This window comes from Lytechinus pictus, chromosome 3 (assembly GCF_037042905.1).
Source record: "Lytechinus pictus isolate F3 Inbred chromosome 3, Lp3.0, whole genome shotgun sequence".
Classification (NCBI taxonomy): Eukaryota; Metazoa; Echinodermata; class Echinoidea; order Temnopleuroida; family Toxopneustidae; genus Lytechinus; species Lytechinus pictus.
Window position 1 is genome coordinate 78,896,364 of NC_087247.1, and position 21,689 is coordinate 78,918,052.

The window sequence follows — 21,689 nt, forward strand, 5'->3', positions numbered from 1 at the left end:
CTAGACCAATACACTTATAGAGATATGATGGCAATTCAACAAATACCCCCAACGTGGCCAAAGTTCTTTGACCTTACATGACATTTGACCTTGATCATGTGACCTGAAACTCGCACAGGATGTTCAGTGATACTTGATTACTATTATGTCCAAGTTTTATGAACTAGACCAACACACTTTCAAATTTATGGCTGTAATTCAACAAATACCCCAATTTGGCCAAAGTTCATTGACCCTAAATAACCTTTGACCTTGATCATGTGACCTGAAACTTGCACAGGATGTGAATCAGATCCATAAACTTTCAAAGTTATGATGGTAATTCAACAGATACCCCCAATTCGGCCAAAGTTCATTGACCCTAAATGACCTTTGACCTTGGTCATGTGACGTGAAACTCATGCAGGATGTTCAGTGATACTTGATTACTATTATGTCCAAGTTTTATGAACTAGACCAACACACTTTCAAATTTATGGCTGTAATTCAACAAATACCCCAATTTGGCCAAAGTTCATTGACCCTAAATGACCTTTGACCTTGATCATGTGACCTGAAACTTGCACAGGATGTTCAGTAATACTTGATTACTATTATGTCCAAGTTTCATGAATCAGATCCATAAACTTTCAAAGTTATGATGGTAATTCAACAGATACCCCCAATTCGGCCAAAGTTCATTGACCCTAAATGACCTTTGACCTTGGTCATGTGATGTGAAACTCATGCAGGATGTTCAGTGATACTTGATTAACCTTATGTATAAGTTTCATGAACTAGGTCCATATATTTTCTAAGTTATGATGACATTTCAAAAACTTAACCTTAGGTTAAGATTTTGATGTTGATTCCCCCAACATGGTCTAAGTTCATTGACCCTAAATGACCTTTGACCTTGGTCATGTGACATGAAACTCAGGCAGGATGTTCAGTAATACTTGATTAACCTTATGGCCAAGTTTCATGAACTAGGTCCATATACTTTCTAAGTTATGCTGTCATTTCAAAAACTTAACCTCAGGTTAAGATTTGGTGTTGACGCCGCCGCCGCCGCCGCCGTCGCCGTCGCCGCCGCCGCCGCCGTCGCCGTCGGAAAAGCGGCGCCTATAGTCTCACTCTGCTATGCAGGTGAGACAAAAAGGGTGTGAAAAATTTGCGTGCACCATGTGCATATGAATCCTTCGCACCCGAGATGCATTGATCCCATGAGTGATTGGTACTAGTAGGGTGTCTGAAGCCACACTGAAAAGTGTCAGCATAAAACAGGCTGATTTAGGGGAAAATATGGCACATTTTTTCGGGGAAGTTCAGGCTACTAGAAAAATGTGATCTGAATTGATTATTAACTTGTGTTTGGCATGTATGGAAAGAGAAAATTCAGGGGCTTCTTTTGACAGTAAGGACAAGTTTATGTGATCATTTTAAATAAGGATTTAGAGATAAATTGCAAACCCTTATTTTTGTGTGTGTTGAGATTGCCATTTCTCCATGCGTTTTCTATGGGAAAATGAAATTTCTGTTTTGCACAATTTTTTTCACTTTGTCGCAATTTTTCATTGTGATCTGGTTTCCAAATCTTTATAAAAATCATACCATCAGATAGAGCATAAAAAATCCTATTGGACTCTTTATGGACAAGTTTTTGGCATTAATAATAAATTTATAACAGCTCTCAGAAGCTAAAAATTTGGATTTGTGTGTGTCCATCTCTTAACTACACAGTCTATGACTATGCCTATGGCAGAGAAATGCTGAAAATTTTACCTAATTTCATTCTTCTTTTTTTTCAGCCAATAATTGGATTTCTTTCAAAAATTTTACATTTCTGTCAGTCTGAAGGTCATTTCTCTTCAAATTCACAAAGAAAATGTGATATTTTCTTGAAATAAGAAAAATAATTTTTTTCTCCAGACACCTAGTCCCTAGTATGGCAGTGAGTCCAAACTTCGCGCGTGTCCATACTTCGCGGACGGTCATTATCTAAAAAACTAGCCAATATCCTTAAAATCTGACATCACCAACGTGAAAAGCGACCTAAAATTACCCTTTGGTGTAAGTTTCTTTAGGATGAGTTCAGTATTCATGAAAATATTGGCAAAAGATCGGCAAATTTGTCGCCGTTAGCGCCCGTTTTGAAGAAATCTGATATTCTCAACAAGCATCACGATATCACCATTTTGCAAGCATAAATCATCAAAAATGTGAGTATGGTATGTGAGTATGTAAATATGGTACTAACCGATTCTATAGCATTTTGCCATCAATCTGATGTAAATTTTTCACTTTTTCAGCTTGAGTTTCTGTTTAAATCTCCACAAAAACTTTGATCCGCGAAGTTAGGTCACACTTTTTCTGAACGGTTTTCCAGCACAGCGCGCATTCGCCGATCGAATAGAATTTTGAGATCGCGATACCGGCGAAAGCCCTTGACCTACTTCACATTTTCGTCCATGATTTTATACTTATACGATCTTGCCGTCAATGTGGTAACTATTTCTTGAATTCTTTTTGTATGAATTATGAATATTTTGTGAAAAAAAATCAGCCTGATGAATATTTTTGAAAAGTGCGCGAAGTTTGGACACCCCATCATACTACTAGGAGTGGGCGCGAAAACCTGGCTTAAGCACCCAAGGGTTCATTACATGCCGCCACGCACAGAAAAATCAAGCCATAGAAGTCGTGTGTTGTGGACCCAAGAAGTGAGATCCCAGCACGCGCGACCCACTAGTTAGAAATCCACTGCCAAACGCGGTTCGTGGTGCGAGGTTAGTATACTAATAGTAATACTAACCTCGCAATACGTGTGAGTGGGCTTAAGTTAACGTCAGATTCACAATCACAAGACACAATACAGCAAAGTACCCATACGGGACTACCGGTACGTTCTTCTTTAAAAACATAAATCAAAACAGCCGTTCAACCATTCTTTACATTTATCATAAAAATCACATATTATATCCTTTAAGAAAATAATAATCCGACTACATAAGGCTTACCATTGTTCAACTCTGTCCCTATCCTGGACTTTATCCACCCAGGTCGGTATGGCTCTCATCTTGGATTTTCGTTTGACAAACTATTTATACATTCTGCGCATGCGCTGATCCCGTCGCTAGACGCAGATTTTTTTGCTTCCTGAGCAACGCAAATCTTGATGGCTGCACAAGTTTGTAAATGGGGAAAATGGGGTAAATGGATGGAGTCTTATAGTGAATAAACTTTAAAATTTTCCAAATCAAATTTTCGCATATACCGTATATATTGCTTTAATTGCCTCACAAATTTCTACACCCATCATCAAAATTGGGCCTACCGGTAATGAACCACAGCTAGGGACCAGGGGCGGATCCCCAAAAAGGGGGCCGGGGGGCAAATTTTTCGTAGGAAAATTTTGACAAGCCAAAAAAAAAAGGTTTTCAACCACAAATTAAGGATATTTCGTACCCGCAAAAAAGTTTGACAAGCAAATACAAAACAAAACAAAACAAAGAAGGTTTTTAACCACCCAAAAAAAAGGTCTTCAATTTCAAAAGGGGGGGGGGGGCCGGGCACATCTCGGTTTTTATGGCATTTTTGCATTACAAATTTTAATTTTTCTTCTCAAAGGGGGGGGGGGCACGTGCCCCCCTCTATGCCCCCCCCCCCCCTGGATCCGCGCCTGACAGGGACCACAGGATCGACTCACCGCCTATGCATTTTAAAAATAGGTTTACAGTGCGTCCCACAAAAAAAACGAAATTGAGGTTTAGCGATGATTTATCATATAGACAAATGACCTATCATTGTAAAGCTGAATGTCCTCTTTCAGCTGGTGTGAGTGGAAGCGCCGTGGTGTAGCGGTTCTGACTCTCGCCTTGTAATCAGAGGGTCGTGTGTTCGAATCCCACCATGGCCTAGCGTCATTTGGCAACCCAGGACCAAAATCCAGTTGAAACCAGCAATTAGAGCAAAACCAATTGAAACCAGTTGGCCAACTGGTTTCAATAGGGAAATTGGAACAACTGGTTCCAATTGAAACCAGTTGCCAATTGGATTCCAGTTAGAAACCACTTGGGCAACTGGAACCAGTTGCCAATTGGTTTCAATTGGTTCCAGTTGAAACCAATTAGGCAACTGCTTCTCGGTTGGTTCCAGTTGTTCCAATTTCCATATTAAAACCAGTTGGATCCAATTGGAGGCAACTGGTTTCAATCGGTTCCAGATGAAACCAATTGGAGGCAACTGGTTCCAGTTGAAACCAATTGGAGGCAACTGGTTCCAGTTGAAATCAATTGGTTTCAACTGGCTCCAATTGGGACTTCCAGTTGGAATGAACTTAATTAGTTACAAATTAATTAGCATTTGTACTAACTATTGCTCATGCCAACACAGAAGCATTGTTATGTGTCTACAAATACCAATGTAAAGTGCATTTATTTAAACATGGAGGAGCTTCGAATACATGTATTTGTATTTGATGTAATTTGGTAACAGTTAGTGGTGTACTAATCAGAAGCGGATCTAGAGGGGGGGTTGGGGGGGTTGCAACCCCCCCAAAAAAAAAAAAATCCGGGGACCATTTTTTTAAATCTTATCTTTTTTTTTAAACTTGTAATTTTATTTTATTCTATTTCTATGTATTTATTTCATTTATTATAAGAAAACGCCATTTTTACACACAGATTTTCAAAAATTTTCCCTACTGTGGGAGGGGGGACACACCCCCCTCCCACACCCTCCCCCCTCGCTCGCTCCGCTCGCTTGGACTCGGTCGCTACGCTCCCTCGCATACCACCCCAACCCCCCCCCCTTTATAAAAAGCTGGATCCGCCCCTGCTAATTATCTTTTAATCTGTTTTAATTATAATCTAAAATATTTATGAACATGGTTTTCACTGCTAAGTATTCGAAACATTTATCTTTAAAAAGTGTGGCACTTGAGAATGAAAAGAAATGAATAGATACATTGTAAATAATGATGAATCACATAAAACATTAATCTGTACACCTTGGCAGATAATATGCAAATCAACTGGTTTTCAATTGGATCCAGTTGGGTAACTGGAAAATTTACAATTGGAAACCAATTGGAAGTCATTTCTAGTCACCCAACTTTCCAGTTAGAAGTCATTTCCATTTACCCAACTGGTTCCAGTTAGGATTTCCAGTTACCCAACTGATTCCAGTTAGAAGTCATTTCCAGCTGAGAGACATTTCCAGTTACTCAACTGGTTCCAGTTAGGATTTCCAGTTGCCCGACTGGTTCCAATTGGTTTCAATTGGAAATCGGTGTATTCCAGTTGAAACCAATTGAAACCAGTTGGAAATCCAACTGGTTTCAATTGGATTTTGGTCCTGGGAAGGCGTCAATCCACAATTTGCCACTCTCCACCCAGGTGTTAAATGGGTACCCGGTAGGATGCGAAAGCCTATGTAGTATGCCTAGCAATCTTGGAACTCTTGTTGGAATGCTCCCCAGGGAGTGGAGAAGGTGCATACATTGTATGCAGGCATGCAAGGATCCGATGACCGGGGTAATCATATATCTGTAAAGCGCTTAGAGACGTCGTTCCGATGTGTTAAGCGCTATATAAATGCGGAATATTATTATTATTATTATTATTATAACATCCCGGTATAACATACAAGATTGTTCATCCACGCATGAGCGAGTAAGAACAATTTGAAGAAAGGATTGCAAAAAGTCATTTGGCGGGGGGGGGGGGGTATTAAAATTTCATACAGAAAATCACATGCCTAAAATGTTGAATTCCTGCTCTTTAATGTGATAGCTAAATCGCGGAAAAAGGTCGAGAAATAACAAAGTTTGGTATCTTCTAAACAATGCTTGTATTTCCATAATTCCATGAAACATACGTGTTTTCACTTTTCACTGGTTTCCCTCCGAAGCACAGTTAACACTGAAAAGACTTTCTGCATGGCTGATCGTCATCAGAACGGAGTGTCGAGTTAGTCTAAAAGCTATCCTGTAAAACCTCTCAGTTCAATTTATGAAATAATTGGAATTCAAACCTTATTTCAAATAGACAGAACTTTGTTATTTCTTGACCGTTTTCTGTAATTGAGGTATCAAATTAAAGAGCAGATATTTAACTTTTTAAAAATTGGATGTTTTTTAAACTCAGATACCGCCCGCCAAGTGACTTTTTGTTTTCCTTTCTTCATATTGTTTTTGCTCACTCATGCATGAATGAGGAATAATCTAAGTTATTTCAAATGAAAGAAGATACCCTAAGCTTTACAATGATAGGTCATTTGTTGATTGTATTTGCAATTAAGGCATGATAAATCATCTATAAATCTCGGTTTCGTTTTTATGGGACCCTTAAATACTAGTAGGCCTATATGTGTCAGGGGCAGATCCAGGATTTTCCAGGGGGGGGGGGCACATTTTCCCGTGGAAAATTTGACAAGCCAAAAAAGCGTTTTCACTAAAAATTGAAGGTCATGTTGTCCCACGTAAAATTTGACAAGCAAAGAGGTCCTCACTCGTGGATGACTCACGACATATTCCCATTAAAAATATAAGCTGTGGTTCTCAAAAGGGGGGCACACTTATAACGTCAAATTTACATGAAAAATATATGACTCTCAAAAGGGAGGGCACGGGCCATATACTGTAAATATATAGCAGGCGAGAAAAACTTAAACTTGACATAAAAATACGATATATATACAGTGCGTCCCAGAAAAAACGAAACCGAGATTTAGCGATGATTTATCATAACTTAATCACAAATACAATAGACAAATGACCTACCAATGTAAAGCTTAGAATCTCCTCTTTCATGTGATATTACTTAGATGATTCCTCATTCACGCATGAGTGAGCAAAAACAATTTGAAGAAAGGATACCAAAAACTCATTTGGCGGGGGGTATCTGAATTTCAAAAAGAAAACCACATGTCTTAAAAGTTCAATATCTGCTCTTTAATTTGATACCTCAATCACAGAAAATGGTCAAGAAATAACAAAGTTCTGGTTATTTGAAATAAGGCTTGAATTTCCATAATTTCATTAAATAAACTGTTTTCACTGGTTTCCCACAGAAGCTATCGCATGGTTAACAAAAGACTTAATGAACAAAACGGAGTGTCGAGTGAGTTTGAACGCTAGCCTGTAAAACCTCTTCATTTTATGAAATTATTGAAATTCAAGCCTTATTTCAAATAACCAGAACTATGTTATTTCTTGACCATTTTCTGTAATTGAGGTATCAAATTAAAGAGCAGATATTGAACTTTTTAAAAATGTGGTTTTCATTTTGAAAGCCAGATACAACCCGCCAAATGACTTTTTGGTATCCCCTCTTCAAATTGTTTTTGCTCACTCATGCCTGAAGGAGAAATAATCTAAGTAATATCAGATGAAAGAGAAGATTCTAAGCTTTACATTGGTAGGTCATTTGTCTATTTTATTTGTGATTAAGTTATGATAAATCATCGCTAAATCTCGGTTTCGTTTTTTCTGGGACGCACTGTATATATGTATATACATATAGGCCTATATAGCAAGAGTGAAGAAAATCCAAATTATGAAACAAATTGGCGCACCAAAGACTTGACAATTCTTTGTTCACTCGTATTTGTAACCGAGTCTACTACATGTGCCGCTTTCCGACGGCGACGGCGGTGTCAACATGCATTAAAATCTCAATGAATGTTATGTTTTGAAATTTCATCATAACTTTGAAAGTGTATAAATCTAGTTCGTGAAACTTATACAAAAGAGTAAATTAAGTATTGCTAATGGTCTTGCATGAGTTTCAGGTCATGTTGAGGGAATTCTGTGAAATTTCATTTTAATTTTGAAAGTTTGTGGATCTAGTTTATGAAACTTGGACATAAGGGTCACTAAGTATCACTGATTGTCTCTCACGGGTATCATGTCATATAATTGAGGTTAAATGTCATTTAGGGTCACGGAACTTTGACTATGTTGGGGGTCAACATTGAAATCTAAACCAAGGTTAAGTTTTTGAAATGTCATAACTTTAAGATTATAAGGTCATATTTCATGTAACTTGGATGAAAGGGTAATGAAGTATCATTAATAATTTCTCGTGAGTTTCAGGTCAAATGATCAAGGTTAAAGGGCATTTAGTGTCAATGAATTTAGTATTTTATCATCTTATAAATGGTGTTTTTGCAAATAGTTATTCATCTTAGTTGTTTTCAAAGTCGGCACTGCAGATGTATTGAAACTAATACTACAGGCAAGATAGCCAGATGCGTTTCACTTGTATAGTAATTCCAATGCACATAAATTTGCATTGTATATCATTAATCTTTTGAAGTCGTCAAAATTATGAAGGGGAAGGGGCAAATCATGTTTTCATGGGGCGATTGCCCCCCCCCCCCTGCCCCAGACCCCAGGATCGACGCCCCTAAATGTAAACGAAAGAATGATTGAAGCTCCCATACTTCTCCAATAAAGGGATGGTCCGGGCTGAAAATCCCTCACAGAGAACAATATTTGTGTCAGTCATTCCCCCCCCCCAACCATGAACACAAATCGACACCCATGGTTAGTGATGAGAAGAATGGAAAAGGGCGTCTCATGAATTAAAGGGATGGTCCAGGCTGAAAATATTTTCATCAAAATAATTATAGTAAAAGGCACAGAGCAAAATGCTGGAAACTTCATCAAAATCGGATAACAAATAATGAAGTTGTTGAATTTTAAAGTTTATCAATATTTTGTGAAAACAGTTATATGCCATCGTCATGAATATTCATTAGGTGGGCAGATGATGTCATATCCCCATTTTCCCTTTTCTTGTTATTACATGAAATCATAATTGTTTCATTTTTTCATTCATGTGTAAATGATGTGTGACGAAATAAATTGCAGCAATAAATACCCAATGCACCTAATCAGTTGTCAATCCAATTGTTTTAGTTCTTGGTAAAATAGAAAAGAACAAGTGGGAATATGACATCATCAGCCCACCTAATGAATATTCATGAAGACATACCTAGAACTGTTTCACTGGAATAATGCAAATCTTTAAAATTGAATAAAATTTTCATCCAATTTTAATCAAATTTTCAGCATTTTGCTATGTGAATTTTACTCTATTCATTGAGATATCTCCAGCCTGGACCATCCCTTTAAAGATAAAGAGGATACATATTTTCTTTCAAGTGGAATAATCATTTTCTTTAATAGTTCTTTTAAAGACCCCATGATTCCTTGGCTAATATTTTTTAATCATTGCTTATGTGTGTCTACACAATTTGGAAGACTAGACAGAGGCACAAACCATTTTCCCATGTTATTTGATTACAATTAATTATCCCTTGATTTCCTATTCTTCAAAATATTGTAACCTTGCTGCACAATAATTGTTGACTTTTCCCATGTATTTTGTTACTGTTCATGTTATCAAGGTGATTCATCTGAATTTATTAAATTTATGATTTATCGACGAAGTTATTAAAACATACTTGACCAATGGTGAATAATATCAGTAAGGTACACTTTGAGGATAATTTTTTCTTCCATTTTATTTTGTTTTGATATGAAGAAAAGAATCACCAGATACTTGCATGTTTTCATGGTGAAATCTTGATTGAATTAGAACAAAGTCAAGTTCCAAATGCATTCCATTATTCACTTAGCTTAATTTCCCAAAGATACACAAATATACAGTGCATATCAAAAAAAAGTTACACTTTGAAAAACCCCTGGGTAATTTTTTCACGTAAGTTTTGACAGAATGTTACACTTGAGTGAGCACTGTCCATTTTTGTAAAGCTCGCAGAAATCTGTTTGCGCAGAAATGCTCGTTTGTACGCTGTGTCAAGGGGAATGGGTGAAATCAAACTTACCCTGCGAAACATTTCTCATACATTTCCCTTGCACTTTTAGTCAACTGAAATAAAACGGATACATTCAAGCATTTTCTAACAATTTTGCCACCCAAATTGAAATTTCAACACTTAATAAACACAACCTTTACCCTTTTTGTGCCAGCTGGATCTGAGGACATAACTGAATCTGAACAAAAGTTTATATCAGACATCTCAAGCATTTTTTCACTAAGTTTTTTTGTTATTCATGATTAAGATCTACTTTTATTCCCATAACTATTTCAAAGCTCTGCGCAAATCATTTATCACTAACTTATCAAAAGAAAGTGGTGCTCACACAAGCGGAAATATTTTTCTGACAGTTATATCGTCATTTGCTTAAATGGATTTGTACCAATGTTAAAATGTAGAAAAATCTTCAGGATATTACAAATGTATAATTTTATAGGATTTTTTCTAAGTGTAAACTTTTTTTTTGATACGCACTGTATAACACAATATGACAATTAATAGTAAGCATACATTTCATATCATTTGATGCAAACAAAAGTTTATTCCTCTTATCTTACTGCCAAGCCTATTGATTGTACTACATGTTATGCATGTTCTCTACTTTTTTCCACAGAAAATAGTATTTGATATGAATATGATAGCACTCATATGCATATGTCTCCTTTTTTAAACTAGAATTACAAAATGTCCATTAATCAAAGAATCTAATGTCTTATAAAATTTAAAACAAAGACTCAGAGGTTGTTTAGTGTGAAAACTTTTGCCACATCAACGTGTCACCAATTGATGTCAGATATTGATCTAATGAGAAATACATTGATGTAACAATATGATGTATCATCTAGATACAAAACTAAACATTGGTTCTTGAGCATGTTTTACAAGGGGTAGGAAAATAATTTACTGCAACACAAGTCATAAATCCAATGAAAAATGATAATGAAGTCTAACATGCTGTTATCAATCAAATCTGGCCCTGCTCAAAATTACAGAAACAAAGTCACTCTTTAAATCTCCAACTGTGGATCAGTTGTAATACTGTTTATCAAATTATGTCATATAGAAAAATCACACAAAAATTAAGACAAGAAATGCTTTACAATAAATATTTAATGCCTTTTATAAGGGTATGGACACTAACAGAACATCATCGGTGGGGTGCTGAAAACTTGTATCTCAGCATAAAAAAAATATAGGATGACTCTTATATAGCTCTATTTTAGAGTTATGACATGAATGGCAATCTTCTTTTGCCCAGAAATAGTTTTCAACAGGGATAAGCAGGACGTTTTCAGAAAAAAAATAAATACTGCTTTTTCTGAGCTGTCTTAGATGCATTTTAAATACATCATTTGAAAAGCGCACTAAAGATTCCTCAGCAAAATAGTGACTTTCAAATCACTCAACATGTGTATAAAGAAAATGGCTGAAAATATGACTGGTCGATTTCAGAAAGAGCTGTGGTTAAATACAAATCTAAAAGTCATTAGTAAATCCTACAAGCCCCATCAGCAGGAATCAAGCAGAATCAACAGGAAAAATTTGTAGGGGATTTTGAATTCATCCAACTGGAATTCAAATACAGAAATTGACCAAGCGACTCATTACCCACAATTGAGTCAGATTGAAAGTTTTTTTCTTCATTCTTAGATATTCAAGGGGTATTTTGAACTTGTAACTGGACTCTGATTTGAAATTTTTGAGCTAGTTCTTGTAACCGTCCCAAATGGTTTGGTCATGTTCAAAGCTTCTGAGGTGCATTTGAGGTGGAAAGAATATTTTAAAGTGTTCATAGTACATTCTTACTGTATTCTGATTTCTGAATGCACTCTAAATATTATTTCAACATTCCAGCAGCATTCAAAACATATTGAATACATTGAGAGAAGTGAACAGCTGGTGTTTGAACAACAGTCCTTTCAATCTGGCTGATTCTGCAAGATTTGGAATATCATGTGTGATGGAGGTTTATATATGCACTTGTTATTGAATAAAAATCAAGTTGTGTTTGATTTCTTATAGAATCTGCAATACCTATACATCAAAACCACTATCAACCTTAAACTTACGGAAAATATTTTATCTTAACTTATAGTATTTGTATACTAATTAGAGTGGATGGTGTACAAAATATTTCATATGACGTGCTTGCCTGAATCAGAATAAGCCACTTTTGTTTGATTATTGCAAAAAATACTTTTGTTTTTCTATACATGCATAGAAGATAAAATTCATATACAAAGATAAATACAAAATATGTTCAGTTTTACAGATATATACAGCAGTGTCCAATTCATGGCATAAAGCCAAGAATGGATTCAATAGCAACTAAAAGCTGAATGAAAAAATATGCTCGATTTCTGAAAATTTTCTTTCAATACATACCATCTTATAGACTCAATATCTGTCCAAAAGGGAAGCTTAGCAACTTTCATTCAAACTTACCACAGATGATGTTCATATGCTAAAATACATAAATGATGATTTTGATGAAAATGATCACACCACATCAATTTCATGAAAATGCCAGTTGTATAATGTACTGATATTTCAATAGAGTGGCAGTATAATATACAACATAATGCTCAAAATACAGACATATCTGACTTAATGTTCAATATTGAAATTATAGATAAACACCTTTGAAATGGCACATGGATTCTAACAGTAATTGATCGATTTCTGACCTGTAAAATATGTATTCATTTAACACAACAGCCCTACTGAAACCATCTTCAATCATTTAAACTCAACTCCTCAAAAAAGTTTGGAAATCTGACTTTGATCGATAATCCCTCCTCGGTTTTAGTAAATATCAATGTGTAATTAATATAAATGAACAGAGCATTTAATTTTCTTTAAAATGATACCCTACGTGATATGATTATGGTTCACATGGAGGTGCAGTGCCTTGAAATGTGGGGCAAGGTCAAACTTCAAAAGTTGCAAAATGACACAATATTGAAAGTCACTGTTCTTTTTTCAGTGGTGATAAGTGAGTTTCTCAGCGGTTTCTTTTGATTATTTTCAGGCAACTTAACATCAACATTAACATGGAATCAAACACACCTCTGCACAAGCAAACACATAACAAACAAACAAACATGCATGGGTATTTCAAACCATGACTCAATCCATGTTATCTCACAGAACCATCACTACAGAAGCAGGGGATGGATTTGAATCTCTACTGACACAGACAAAAGAATCATGTTCTGTAGTGACCCTTCATGACTATTTCTGCTCGTTTTGCAGCTTTTCAATTCAGACCTCATCCAACACTTTTGAATCCTGCTCTTTTCGTAATGGCATGATCATAACAATCATGGTATCATTTTAAAGAGAATTAAATGATCTTTTGAATGATGTAAACTATGCATTGTGTAAAATTGGGAGTTGGGAGAAATTAATGGCCAAACACAGATTTCCAAACTTTTTTTGAGAGGTTTAGATTCCAATTGTATATGACAAATAGGATCTCTCATCTAGCTCAAACAACCCAATGTAAGTTATATGAAAATACACAATGTACAGCAAAACAAAATAATAAATCATATGAAATGATATAATGTTAATAGTCATAAAGTATTTTGGTCCATGCATTGCACATTAGGCATGGGCATAATAATCATAGAGAAGCTACTACTTGCAAATTCACTAGTACATACATCATAATAAGTCTATTTCATGTTCAAGGCATACAAAGTCATTGGATTGAAACACTATGATACACATAGCCTCAACTGTGCTGGTGAAAGATGTGATGGGGGGATCAATGTTGTTTCTCGATAAGAAAATGCTATGCTTTGGAGCGGCTTTATTTGTTCTTTTTCTCAATAAGACAAAAATGCTATGCCTGGGAACGGAAATTAGAGGGTAAAAATGGGGGTCCCCTCCGCGGCACATACCCACTATGCATTATATACTGAGTGCCCCCCCCCCCCCGGGCACTTAACATACTATCATGACATTCTGATGTAACAGTTCACCAGTGTGCCAATCAAAAAGTCCTTATAACTTGAGAATGCTAGGTTACTCACTCTCTCCCATATCATGACATAATACCTGTTGTGAATCAGTGAAGGAGATAAGCAATCCAATGAAAACAGTGTAACTACATACATGTCTCTATAAAAAGATTATGATGAATCACAGCATTTCAATAGATGAACAACAAATCAATTTGTTAAATATTCCTATTAGCATTCAAATGTGTGGCAACAAAATTAGTTTTTAGTGAGATTGTAAGTGCTTTATATTGTCAATTCCACAAAGAGAAGATGGAAGATATTTCCAAATGGAAGGAGCCAAAGAAATGCATCCATACCCCTTGAGATGTTAAATCACCTAAATAACTAACTAACTTTTATACAGGTTGTAAAAACATTCATATGATTTTAAAATAATGTCAGCTGGTCATTAAAATGGAAGTCACAATATGAGCTTATCTTTGTATCTGCCTTCTCTCTCTCTCTCTCTCATTTTAGTTCCTCGTTGACATTAGCAGGAAACACTGAAGAAATTAAGTTCAATCTGGTGGATGTCAAGTCTGGCAGGGTTGATGATGCATTCCTAATCATTTTTCTTCATCTTTCATCCCTTTGATCCAAGGATTTTCACCACATAAATAAACATCAATCATGATACATTACGTATGCTGGTGGGCTGGAATGAAAAGCATGTAATATAAATTGATTGTTTGTCCAGTCATGTCCAATGGATCACATCTTATACCAAGCAACATTAAGCATGGTGAATCAGCTTTGGTCAGTACCAGCATCTTGATGTCCTTCCATATGAGTATACATAATCAATCATGCAGTAGTCAAATCAGTATTTGTTTTTTAATCTCTTGTTCTCCTCTCGCAAAGTCTCAATCTCTGAAAGGAGGCCCTCGTTGACAGAATAGCGTTGGAGTAATGCGTGTATTTCAGTCTAAAGAGACAAACAATAGTTATAATAAAAAAGTGAAATTAATTAATTGAAAACACCTTCATTACAAATTTGCAGTAAAAAATATATACGACACTCACCTGAAATTCAAAACTTAAAAGATAATTGAATGTAGTTTCAGTAAACACTTATTTCATAAGAAAGTCTGTAAAACCAAGTTTAATTAATAGCATATAACTGAAAGCTCAAACGATAACTTACCAGTTTGAAGTTGGAGCTGAATTTTATGAGGGAGTTGAGTGAGGAGATTAATTGAGATCCCGCCTCGCACGTGCGCACTCATTCTTCGGAGCATCAAAATGTGATCGCTGCTTAAAATATCAGCTTCCATAATCCAGCTGATACGAACGAACATTAGCTTTAAGTCACCACAGACTATTAGAATTAATTTCTCTCCAGAGGGAGGGAGAGGAGGGCAATTAATCTCCTCACTCAACTCCCTCATAAAATTCAGCTCAAACTTCAAACTGGTAAGTTATCGTTTGAGCTTTCAATTTTATTTCGTTCGTCTCGAGAGGAGACTAATTGAGATTTTGTAGCTCAGCGAACACATTTTGAGTTGCACTGTCTGCAAAAAAACATCTTTGTGCAGATACAAAAGGATATACAGTATGGAACATGTACAAACCAATTGTAATACCTTATTTTAACTTTACTACTGTTGTAGAATTGCTTGCGAAAATTCAGTTTCTCCATTATCAGCAAGAGGTTTATTGTAATATTGCTGGAAGGTTTTTTCTCTTGACCATCCAGCCTGATTCATGATGCTAGAGATAGGCACACTTGCTCTGATTGCTGCCGATGTTGCAGCCGATCTTGTAGAATATGTGATTTATACACTGAAGTGTCAATCCCGGCGCCTGCTAATGTCACTTTGATCCATCTTGATATGGTCTGTGATGAAACTTTGCCATATGGCTTGGTATAGCTAATGAACAAGCGTCGCTCTAGTCCTCTGATAGACTCGGTTCTTTTCATATATGCTCGTAGATAATTAACAATACACAACCTCCTGTCTGATGGATATGCCTTCAACTTCATAGTGAAACCATGGTGACCTGGTCTGCTGTGCTTGAGCAGTTCATCAACATGAAAACTCACTGAACTTTCTTTCAGTTCCATCTTATCTAAGTTTAACAAATGTAACGTTTGCACCCTTTGTGCAGAGACTAAGGCTAACAATAAGTAAAGTTTATGTGTAAGCTGTTTCAAACTTAGAGTCCTAGCTGGCGAAAGCCTACGTAGAAATTTGAATGCTACGCTGACATCCCAAGTGTCTTGATAATGTGCTTGTGGAGGTCTGAGGTTAAAGGTCCCTTTAAGAAACCTACAGATAAGAGGTTGTGTCCCCACAGAATGAACACTATTCTCCAGCGTTACATACAAGGATAATGCAATTCTTGCTGCATTCATTGTACTATAACTAGCCTTCTCTCTATGAAAAAGTTCTGCTAAAAATTCTAACACAAAGTTAACTGAAGAACGAAGAGGACTTTTATTCCTGCTTTCACAAAATTTTGTCCATTTTGTCCAATATACTTGGTACTGACGTTGAGTAGACTTCCTCAATGATGCTGTCAACACGTCGGTGATCCCTTCATCTAAGCCTATGTTCTCGAAGGGTCCCCTGTTACCCTGCAACACAAAAGATCAAGGCGATCATAAAGTGGGTGAGGTAAATTTGTTACAGGTTGTCTAAGGAGGTTAATGTCTCTCCTAAGGAGTAACGGTTCCTCCACAAGGATGCTATTAAAGCATGGGAACCATGATTGTGTTGGCCAGTTTGGAACGACCAAAATGCCTGATGCCCTATCAGACTTGATCTTTTGAATGTATTTAGCCAATAAGCAGAAAGGAGGGAAGGCATAAAAATCTAGCTTTCCCCAGTCTAGTGTGAATTGATTCTGCATTTGGATCTGGCAACCATGAAACATATCTTTGTGTTTGTGCATTCAACCTGGAGGCAAAAATATAAATTTTGGGGCTGCCATATCTTTGGATGACTTTTCTGTATGCCCTTTTGCTGAGCATCCATTCAGTTCTATCATTGAAATTGCGCGATTCATAATCTGCTTCAATATTCTGGCTGCCTGGAAGGTGTGCAGCACTAGGCCAGATATTTCATTCCATGCACCATTTCCAAATTTTTATGGAAAGCTTGTTACAACTTGGGGATTTAATGCCTCCCATGTTATTCACATAGCACACTGCTGTTGTGTTATCAGATCTAATTAAGATATGGGCATCGGATGTACTACTATGAAAAGATCTCAGCCCTAGATCGATGGCCAAGATTTCTAGATAATTAATTTCATTATTTTGTGCCTTTTCATAATCAGACTGATTCCACCTTCCCCCTGTATGAACTTGCATATTTGTGGCACCCCATCCATAGCCACTAGCATCTGTGCGGATTTCAAATTTAGGGTTTTCCCTTTTGATAGGAGCAAATGCACTATCTACATGACTTATCCACCATTCTAGTTCCTGCTTCGACTCACATGATAGCTCCATAATCCTGTCATAATGCCCTTTATTCTTTTTCAAGGCTTCTATTTTTTCTTTCTCCATATTCCTATCAAACAATGGTCCATGCTGCACAGCAGGGAAGGTGGAGATTATCTTTCCGATAACATGTGCGACATGTCGAATTGTGGGTTTTGGTTGCGTGAGTAACTTTTCACATTCTTCCCTGACATTCTGAGCTCTCTCTACTGGGAGTTTAATGGTCATGTCTACTGTATTAAGGGTAAAGCCCAAGAACTGGAGCACCTGTACTGGTTTTAGTACTGATTTTTCTGGGTGAACTTTAAACCCTAATTCTGAAAATACTTGCAAAGTGGGATTAATTGCAGACTCAACTTTTTCTTTTGTTTCCCCAATAAGGATTGTATCATCAAGATAACCAAGTACAATATGACCTTTTTCACGTAGTGAAGAGAATACTGGTTTCAACATCTTAGTGAATAACCTGGGTGCAGAGGTTAACCCATTTGGCAGTGCCTTATATTGCCACTGTTGTCCTTGCCAATTAAATTGCAAGTATTTCCGGAATTCAGAATGAATTGGAATGGAGTAGTACTAGTATGCATCTTGGAGGTCTACTGAAGCCATATAATAATTTTCTGCCAAGAGACAAATCACAGAATGGATATTATCCATCTTAAAGTGTTGTTTAACCACAAATTCATTTAGGTCTGAAAGATCCAAGATCAATCTTAGACTGCCATTTTTCTTTGGCCTTGTAAATATGTTGGAAAAATAACCACCCTTGATAAAGGGTGAGCTTCTTTCTATCACATTCTTTCCTTCAAGGTTTCTCAGTTCAGCTGATATCTCATCTGCTTCTGATCTGTTACGTTTAAATTGATGACAAATCAACCTTTCTGGATGTGGTAAACTTGTATCAAATTCTATCTTAAAACCCCTGACAGCTTCCAGTATTGTATGATCGGATGTGATTTTCTTCCAATTATTATAATATTGTTTCAGTCGACCTCCAACAGGGGATGCTTGGTCAGAATTATTTGTGCATGCAATTACATGATCATTTGTACAAAACAAAGAATTATTGCTACCTACCTCTTGGGGTAGAATGGTAGCTACTTCCGCTGGGGATTCTCTCGATATCTGCCCTGAGATGCTGGCGGTTTTTTCACCACGGGGCTTGTGACTGTCTGCGGCCCCTGAAAGGGGCCTTTCTGTCCAAAAAAGGCCTGTAAGGAGCACCCGATTGTGGTCGATAGTTAGGAGTAGACCACCCTGCAGCTCTGTAACCTTGGCGGGAGTAATCTCCAGCTCTGTAAGGGTGGTAATTGGCGTGAGCTCGATAACGGCCACGGCCTGGTTCTGAAGTTTTTACAACTCGTCCAGTATCTTTCTGCTCTTCGGTCATGTCCTTAACTCGCTTTCCCAAATCGTCCCCAAAAAGGAACTTTGTGACAGAAATAGTTGGTTTGCATAGGTGACTGTATGCAGCATTCATGTCAGGCTTTATTTGTTCCTTGCGTAGAGCATTCATTTCATAATTTGCATTAGACAGCAAGGCCAATGCATCTTGTTGAGATGGAGAAAGGTTGCCCGACGAGATTGAGCAAGTGAAGGCTGTCAAGCCCCTAGTGAGGGACTTCTGTACCCTAGATAGCTTGAGGTCTCTGCTTCTTGTTGAAGGAGACAGATTCTCCCAGATTACAGGATTCACTTTAGGTACGTCCATGTAGGGGCAGTTGCTTGGTGGCAAATATTTTATTCCAGTCTCTTCGAGGACTTTCTCCTCCAATTTATTGTTCATCATGAACATTGTTGAGCTAGCTATTTCTTCTTCAAGAGGAGGCCCCTCATCAGATTGGGCAGCAAACTTAGCTGCGAATGTGGGAATCATTTTCGGCAATGTGGATTCCTCTTGGGAAGTACATGTGATGTCATCGTAATCAACATCAACTGGTTGCGTGTACGGCCTTTGGCATGATTGGTACGAATTAATGTCATCATGATCATCAGCTGAGTCCTCATTATGAGCATGTTCAGCGTAATGTTGGTCATAATCTTCCTCCGGTGGCAATGGGAGAGCACCAATGACACGGTTAAGCATGGATTCCAGTTAAACGACTGTCAACATCAGCCAAGTTTTTATTTTCATCCCATGAGTGGGACGACTGCTCCTTTTTTGAAGTTGAAACTGAAGCTGGAGATCCGTTATTGCCGTCTTTAACATTGCTTTGCTTCTTCTTATCTTTCTCTGGTTTCTTAACAGATGGTTTTTCTATCTTCTTCCCGCTCACGGAGCTCTTGGGCTCATGACTTATGAGGCTTTTGGAGGTGGATGTGCTCGCAGGGTGCTTAGACCCATGGTGGAGCATCGCCGCCGGAGTTTCGGGGGCGGAGGAGGCTCTCGGTCCGGTCGCAGACGGACTGAAATCCGCCGACTCCTGATCACGAGCGTTGCTCGAACTCATGATAGAAAACGTAAAAATACGATTCCAAAGTGCAAGATATTATCACCTTGCCTTGAATAACTTCTGAAAATAGGTATGAATAGTCTTTGAGTAAAAATATGTCGTATTTCCGAAGAAAAAATCCTTTTTCTGTAAGAGTGCAGCAGGTGTTTGAACCTGCTATTTTGCGATGAAGCGATAATGAGTGCCCACGTGCGAGGCGGGATCTCAATTAGTCTCCTCTCGAGACGAACGAAATAAAATCATAGATATAGATCTGGTCACTTACATGAACTGAACTTTGTGAAATCTAAGCTGAAAGATTGCCAACATAGATAAGCATATGTCAGATTGTGTATTATTATTACTTGGAAAAAGACCAGACGTTTGGCTGGAATGTATTCCTTATTTTGCTAAGTTCTCAGCAATTACAAAATGTCTTACAGAATCCTTTGGGTTATCTAGTTATACATACAGACACGTGGGTAGTTATTTTATTGGATTCTGTCATTCTGTGAGAACCTATTTTGAAACTGTTAACTCAACTAACACATATCTTTAAACTATAATGGACTTTTTTTGGTAATATTATTTTACCAAACTCCTCGATATATTTTCCCATCTTGCTTTTGATATCTCTACATTGGCTTTCATCCTCTTCCTTCTCTCATCCATTTTCCTTCAAAAACCAATTAATTTATGCAATTACCTAGCTAATAATTCTATTGATTATACACATTTTTATGTAATCTCATCATCAACACTAAACGTGTGAAAACTGTGATGTGAAATTGTTACTTCTATTTCATACGATCTTTTACCACAATGCATTTCACCCATGATTAATTGAATGGGTCTTACATATAAAATACACATTTTTTTCAACTTGAGTTTACATACCTGTTGTATTTGGAATTGTCTGAGCATTTCTAATTGTAGATTGGTAACATCTCTATGGATAGCAACCCTGTAAACAAAAAAAAATCAAAGCAGGGATAAAACATTCTCACTAACTTGTTCATTTTCATGCAACTTTAAAAAGTCATTTATTTCCACATATGGAATATACATTCAAATCAGTGTAAAAAAAAATTATAAATGGGATTGATATCAGGGATGTTCCACAAGAAGTTATTCTGAGGGGACTGAGAAACTTCATAAATTAAATCTAAATCTTTAACGAAAGGAGTTTAAAAAAATTCTTCAACTTTTCAGCAATTGTAAGAAATAATCTGAATTTCCATTGTACACAGCTTACTCCTAGAAATCTAATTCTATGAAGTCTCAACATAATAATTTCCATGGTAAAAGTTTTCAATGAAGTTATGCAAAACCATGTTAACATAAACGTTGATCAATTGCATTATACATACTTGCTGCTTTTACTACCAAAACAAAGAAATGCTTCTTTGCACATCATCAAAAAGCCTCATACGTACCGTAAGTAACAGACTATAAACCGCACCCGTGGATTAACCGCACCCCCAACTTTGGACTAAAAAAAAAAAAGAAATCGTCACACTCTCTTTCTAAATCCTTCTCACATTTACATGCATATTTGAAGTACCAAGAAACAAAATCTAAGTTAAAGATTTTGACTTATCAAAAGAGATTACCGGTATACAGAAATCTGCTGTTCTTGATCAATTCATCTACAAATGTGAGCAAGAAAGAAAGGTTCCGACATTATTGGCCACTTACACACTCACTCACCTCACAGCATTACACACACACAGCACTACCATTCTTGTACATTGCAAAGTACGATACAGTACCGGTACATCATATCATCAAATAATGCTGTGTCTTTCCCGGCGTAGGAGAGGAAGAAACATTCACATTTCTTGCATCACAACATCACTATCACTTTCAGAATTTGTCTAGCATTCGATGTCTTAGCATGAATTTTGGATACGGGATTACAGGAAGGTTCAAGAAACAAAGAAATTTGGATACGGGATTACAGGAAAG

General features: G+C 36.9%; 1 protein-coding gene across 2 annotated transcripts in view; it reads right to left on the bottom strand.

Annotated features, from left to right (window-relative positions):
* Window positions 1-10,342: 10,342 nt before the first annotated feature.
* The window catches only part of LOC129256656 (protein NEDD1-like), a 57,799-nt gene continuing 46,452 nt past the window's right edge, over window positions 10,343-21,689 (bottom strand). For both annotated transcript variants that reach the window (XM_064097773.1, XM_054894816.2), the window contains exons 12-13: window positions 20,619-20,685; window positions 10,343-14,766 (exon numbers count right to left, since the gene is read on the bottom strand). In XM_064097773.1, the coding sequence (XP_063953843.1) occupies window positions 14,662-14,766; window positions 20,619-20,685 (172 nt within the window). In that variant the 3' untranslated portion in view covers window positions 10,343-14,661. The remainder of the gene's footprint in view (window positions 14,767-20,618; window positions 20,686-21,689) is intronic.